At 44.5% G+C, this 7161-nt stretch overlaps 1 protein-coding gene across 1 annotated transcript; it reads left to right on the top strand.

The window, feature by feature from the left end:
* Positions 1–824: 824 nt before the first annotated feature.
* Positions 825–1818, top strand: LOC123124096 (uncharacterized; the record flags this gene model as incomplete). The annotated part of the gene is given in 1 exon segment (XM_044544797.1): positions 825–1818. A coding segment is annotated over 1 exon segment (329 nt), but the record flags the coding sequence as incomplete, so codon positions are not given.
* Positions 1819–7161: the final 5343 nt, after the last annotated feature.

Genomic DNA, 7161 nt, shown 5'->3' on the forward strand with positions numbered 1-7161 from the left:
TCAACAGTATTAATAATAACTTGATTAACGACAACCCCGGTTCGACGATGGGATAAGTTGGTTGTGATCGCCGGAAAGATCACCTGTAAGACCAAGTGTTGGTCATGGTTGTGATCGCCGGAAAGATCACCGTGGTATCGAGGATACCGAGTTGTTGGATATTCGTGATGTTGTGCGAGAATCGTCTGTAAAGATCAAGCTCCTTGTGGTCATTTAATGATTACTACGGTATTGTTTATGCCAAGCTTGATTTGATCCTGAGATGATCGTGTGATGTCCGAGGTTGGTAAGTGATGCATGTGATGGCTAAGAGGTAACCCGAATAGAATAAATGGTGCATAAAGTGTCATCATGTTGCATGCTAGTATCGTCAGATTTATTGGTTCATGCCATGCTCATATTGTTCTAGCGATATTATGTTCCTGTTGTCCATGCCATGTTATCCTGATGATCTCATGATAATTCATGCTTAACCTATAAATGCCATGTTGATGTTTGTCTTGAATGCTTCTGGTTATTGTGAGCTCACAAGTACATTCAATGTACTGACCTGGCGTGTCAAGCCAGTTTGCAGGTCATGCCGGATTTGAATGCTTGTTTGCCGTGGATTCTTTGTTTGCGAGCTAGGATAAGTGTTCCAGCCAGAGTCCCTGCGGAGTGGAGTTCACCACCGTCGTCGTTGTTCCGCTGCTAGAGTTATTCCGCTGCTTCGAGTTGTTCTACTGCTTGCATAGAGCAACTGAGGATAGCGTAGTGTCGCCGTGCCGATGTTATTCATTGTAACATCGGAGACCTTGTAATCATATTCGTGTAATAATAGAAAGTTGGTTTGTTCTATGCTAAGCAGTTCCGTATTCTAGAAGACTTCTCCTTGATCTCTGGGCTGGAATACGGGGCATTCCGGTTTCTTTGAGCCGGGGTGCCACAGCATGGTCTCAAGGGCAACACTTCAGCGTGTTTTACATGCTTACAAGAGGAGGACACCGTGGACCATATACTGGTACAGTGCACTTACGCTAGAGAGGTCTGGTACCGTTTCTTCTCGGCTGTTCACATCCCAGTCCTCAGACCATCACATGACAGCACGTTCACGGCATGGTGGCTGGAAGCGAGGGCAAGGGTGCCGAGCAAGACGAGAAGGACGGGCAGCGTGTTTTCAGATGCCTGTAGCGGGTGAATAAGAAAACGTAATTGCCGTGCCATCAAATTTTGGTGTTCGAAAGAGACACTTGGTTTTCATACGTACGTTAGGATCAGGAGATGTCCAATTAAATTTCAAAAAAAAAGGAGATGTCCAATTAGCTAGTGGAGCATTTCGGTAAAGATGCCAAGGACAAATTCAGTAATCGTACAAAGAAATAAAGGCGCGCAGGGACTGAAGCTTCACGACTTGGCGCCAAGAATAATAGCATCACTGCACTGACCATGCTTTGCTGGGTGTATAAAGCCGCGCAAGAATCAAACTAATTAAGCTCGCGCGCTGCACTCCATGGTTGATAGGATGCCACCCCTCGCAGCAGCGGCATCCTCGTCGCGGTGCGCCCCCTTCGCCTGCCGCCGCGGCAGCGCCGAGCAGCGCTCCAGGGGCCTGGATCACGCGTCAGCACCGGTGCCTGCCGCCGGGCAGGGGTGTGGGCGGCCGCTGGGCCGCGCGGCGGGGGTCGTGGGCGGCGGCATCGCGGCGGCCTTCTTCGCGTCCCTGGAGCGGTGCGCCTGCGTGGAGGTCCGCACGACCGACGACCTGTCCGACTGCAGCAACTGCGCGATGGAGGCCGCGCCGCTCATGGGCGACGGCGGCAGTTCCGGCCGTTCTTCCACTCATTCTTCCACAGCGAGGAAGAAGAGCAAGAGGAAGGCCGGCGCGGGGAAGGGCCGGAGGGGCGGCCATGGCGGCTTTGGGTGCTGCGAGAGCATCAATTAGCTAATTCTTAGTTGGTGTTCTCTAATGAAATTCTCCCTCATATATGCGTGCATGCGTGTGTGTGCAGACTGTATGGCATCAGTAAGATTGTATGAACTGGTCGAGAGACTGAGACCATGCACAGGGTTTTGTATACGATCAATCTTTGATGTTCACTCTTTTGCGGAACACATCCAGATCTATCACAAAAGTTTATTAGAAATACAAAGCACCTCAAACATAATGGAATTTACATCAAGTTTTTTAGACCACCGAGCAACCACCGCCGCTGCCAGAATGAGTTGCTAATTTTACATGTAGGTAGCGTGGCTCTGATTTTTGTTTAAGTTATCTAGTGATAGATGTGACCATATTGCACACAACATGCATGAACTTCAAATCAAGGAGCATATCCCCTCAAAAAAAAATCAAGGAGCATATAACTCTAATGTATGTCCATAAATAATTCGAGAGTTGTGCGCACCGATGGATGTAGAGACAGGGGGTGTTACCCTCTTTTGGGGGGAAAAAGAAAGAAATGAAGTCTATATATCCGTGGAATTTGTTCTAAACTTTCTCCTTTTATTTTTCTGTGCATGCTATGATTCTTATCTCAACATAACAAAGAACATATAATTATATGTCACTCTAATTTATAAGTCCAGAAATACTTTGAGAGTTGTGTGCACCAATCGATATAGAGTCAAGGGGTGCTACCCTCTTTTTGGAAAAAATAAGTCCATATATTCGACGAATTTCTCCCAAACTTTCTTCTTTTTAATTTTCTATACATGGTATGATTCCCATATCTCAACCTAATTAAAAGGCTATGCTTTTTCATGGTTAGTTGAAGACATTTTTAACCAAGATGATTGAGCTACTACTGGTTAAGCAAAAATTGCTAGACTTATGGAAAGGGGTTACGGATTTCGGCTACCTTAATTTCAACTTCTTTTTCCCCTGACTTCAACCTTTTTTAGGGGGATCCCTGATTTTTTTTTAGACAACCTCATGAAGTTTTTAGTAATTCGTCACAATGTTTACACGGACGGACGAAAGGTCTTCAGGGTGTCCCAGCCACAGATGGCGGCCCTGACTTCAACTAAAAGACCTTCCCTGATTCCATGCAAGTAATGGATTTGGACGGATGACACCCGGAAACGAGGCCCAGTTGACTAGACGGCTCAAGCCAACAGTAAACCCAGAGAATGATTCAGCTTAAGAAGGGCCCATTAGTGAGATCTAGAGCGCCTTATATTAGCTTCAGTGAATGTATGCACTGTATTAATCACCACTAAAAAATCCACTGTATTAATCACCGCTAAAAAATCCACTGTATTAATCTTCAGAGAGGAGATAAAATTAAGCTCCACAGAAATATCTGAAAATAGTAAGAAAAAAAACTCACAAATCAATGTGTGTGTAGTCACTTTTTAGCCCCTTTAGCCAACCACTTGATCAGTTTCTGCAAATGCCATGCATGTGAGCCTCCTCTTTGATCTGGTTAGCTTTGTGAACGATCTCATTGCCTCACCTCCACACACGTGTCCACCTTAACCAGCCACCAAAGATGCACTATGCAAAATGGCAATATATATAGCTCGATTCCATTTATAAGCTTATCTGCCATAGTGTGCACTTCAATCACAAAACATGTTCCATTTTAAGCATTTCATGATGTCTAGAGAAACCAAAAGCTACACCATTTCCAAAAATGCCAAGCCCATTTTTATATGTACCATGTTTGAAATGAATTATGAGGCGGCCGAAAAAATATTAATCTCACTCGAACTTCTAACCATGAGATTATATTGGTGATTTGCGCTCTAGTTGCCAAAAAGATGAATGCAAAGGCGACGACGGCCCATATACGTTGAGATGCCTATTGAATTCATGCTTCATCCAGTTACTCCAAAAATCTGAACTAACGGAGAGAGGCAGACAATATATTTCAATACTCCCTCTCATGTCTAAGATTTTTTCAATTCTTGGACATGGGGTCTATGTAGGCTATACTTTTTCTTCAATACTACGTTGGCAGGATCTTAAACTCAAAATCTCTTGGCTTCGATACCATATTGAATTCATGCTCCAGTCAGCTACTCCAATAGTCCGAACTAATGAACAGAGGCGGGCGGTATGTTCAAACAATGCCGACTTAGGCACGATTTAATAGCGCAGGGCAAGGCTCCTAACCGTAAATCGATGTGTGAGGCCAGAGGTCTATGTTGCTGCAACCGAGGAAGACAGGGAGGAATGCAAGGAAACCACAGAAATTGGCCGAGAAGAAGACATTGGCGACATGGGAAGGTTTTGGCTACCTTGATTTCAACTTCTTTTCCCACTTGAATTCAACCTTTTTCCCCTGACTTCAACTTTCTTTTTGAGGGGGATCCCTGACTTCAACTAAAAGACCTTCCCTGATTCCATGCAAGTAATGGATTTGGACGGATGACACCTGGAAACGAGGCCCAGTTGACTCGACGGCTCAGGCCAACAGTAAACCCAGAGAATGATTCAGCTTAAGAAGGGCCCATTAGTGAGATCTAGAGCGCCTTATATTAGCTTCAATGAATCTATCCATTGTATTAATAACCGCTAAAAAATCCACTCTATTAATCACCGCTAAAAAATCCACTGTATTAATCTTCAGAGAGGAGATAAAATTAAGCTCCACAGAAATCTCTGAAAATAGTAATAAAAAAGACTCACAAATCAATGTGTGTGTAGTGACTTTTTAGCGCCTTTAGCCAACCACTTGATCAGTTTCTGCAAATGCCATGCATGTGAGCCTCCTCTTTGATCTGGTTAGCTTTGTGAACGACGATCTCATTGCCTCACCTCCACACACGTGTCCACCTTAACCAGCAACAAAAAATACACTATGCAAAATGGCAATATATATATATAGCTTGATTCCATTTATAAGCTTATCTGCCATATTGTACACTTCAATCACAAAACATGTCGCATTTTAAGCATTTCATGATGTCTAGTGAAACCAAAAGTTATCCCATTTCCAAAAATGCCAAGCCCATTTTTATACATCGCATGTTTGAAATGAATTATGAGGCGGCCGACAAATTTTTAATCTCACTCGAATTTCTAACCATGAGATTGCGCCCTAGTTGCCAAAAAGATGAATGCAAAGGCGACGACGGCCCATATATGTTGAGATGCCTATTCAATTCATGCTTCATCTAGTTACTCCAAAAGTCTAAACTGACGGAGAAAGGCGGACAATATATTTCAATACTCCCTCTCACGTCTGAGCTTCTTTTAATTCTTGGACATGAGGTCGATGTAGGCCATACTTTTTTTCAGTACTGCGTTGGCAGGATCTTGAACTCAAGAATTAAATTCATGCTCCGGTCAGTTACTCCAAAAGTCCGAACCAGTGAAGAGAGGCGGGCATATGTTCAAACAATGCCGAGGTGAGCAAGATTTAATAGCGCGGGGCAAGGCCGCTATAGATCGATGTGTGAGGTAGGAGGTCTATGTTGCTGCAATCGAGGATGATGGGAAAGATGCAAAGAAAACACTGAAATCGGCGGAGGAGAAGACATCGACGACATGGGAAGGGAGGGTGAGAATGGGATTGGGCCGGGTGGTGTGAACGGAATGGCTCCAGGATGTCGGACATAGATCCGATGGCTATGAAACATGCTCAACAGATTTCTCCAATTTTCCAGGCAAGTGACTGGCCAACACCTCCGTTTCCCGGAAAAAAAATTATATGAGACCAGGTCTCACAATTAGCAGGTGAGACCCGCCTTGATGGATGACACGTGGCATTCATAAATCACAAAGCATCTAATCTCTCCCCCCTGATTTCAGGTGGGGGGTGGGTAGATGCTTTGTGATTTGTAAATGTCACGTGTCATCATCAGGATGGGTCTCACCTGATAACCCGTGAGACCTGGTCTCATATAATTTTTTTTCCCGTTTCCCCATTTAGCAGCATACATCAAATCATTTCATTTTTCTTGTGATTCCGCGGGGCATCGTCGGTTCTCCACACGAAAAAGCAGATAGATCCACGCATGCAATGGACAAACCCATCGAGCTAGAATAGTAAAAAGGATGGGCAAAAGGATGCTCTCACAAATCTGACAAGATCCAGGCATTTCAGCTAAGGTAGAAACTAACTGCTGGCTGCTTGACACCTGGCACCAAACAAGGAGCTTAGATTCTGAAAATTTCTTAGATTCTGCAAAGGCCCCAGATTAAAGCTGTGCATAGTGCATGCCTGCATTACCGCCTTTTCCCGAAATCTTGAGGCACGCCCATGTGGCTGCCCAAATGCATATGCCCACCATGATCCAGACGCAGACCAGACACCAATCGATCTGTATGTCTACTGGCTATAGCTAGCTAGGCTTTGGAGTTTGGAGGTGCATGGATGCACATGCACGCCATCTGTCCATTAACTAACATAACTAATCCCTAGCTCCTACCATCCCCTGTAGTAAGATTCATGCATCTGTCCACTAACCAACTTAACTAATTCCAAGCTATAGGACTAGAATATGATCATCTAAAATCAATTTCATTCTAAACTGATTTACCACCGGACTTGGGTAAGCAAATTAACCCGTACTTGTTACTGTTTAAGTAGCTAGCTAATCAATCAGCTTTCATTTCCATACATATATAATTAGCTAGCACAAAAGAGTGGACGATGATATTTGTGCTTAGTGGTGGTGCAGTGCGTGCCGCCCACTCGTCGGAACAGAAGAAAATGTTGCACCCTACCTGCCCTGCTTTAGCCTAAAGCACGCAGCTTTAGTACTTGGATTAGCTAATGGTAGATCACACGTAGTGGCAGCACGTATGCTTAGCTTTCGACTTTGGAGGCCATAAATAGTAGAGTAGGACTCGCATGCTTCCTTCATGTACAGTGCAACAGAAGATCGATCCAACCTGCTACTGGCTTCCTTGTTCTCGAAGGCTCCGCCGCTCTGCCATTTGCATGCACATATAAAAAGAACTGGCCAGTTAGCTAGTTCATTCCATAATAAATTTGCACATATATGCTCTAACTTGTCGTAGTTCTTTACTACTCCTATCTAACTTGTATTACCTCTGTTCTAAGTTAGGGCAAATTTGACAAGTTTGACCAATAGACGAAATCAAATCATAGAATAAACTGTCCGTGAAACTATTTCACGCGGCTGACCCGTGGCGCCTAGCTCTCAGGCGCTGCACTAGTGCAACGCCTAGGAGCTAGGCGCTGCACTAGTGCAACGCCTAGGAGCTAG

This window comes from Triticum aestivum, chromosome 5D (genome assembly GCF_018294505.1).
Source record: "Triticum aestivum cultivar Chinese Spring chromosome 5D, IWGSC CS RefSeq v2.1, whole genome shotgun sequence".
Classification (NCBI taxonomy): domain Eukaryota; kingdom Viridiplantae; phylum Streptophyta; class Magnoliopsida; order Poales; family Poaceae; genus Triticum; species Triticum aestivum.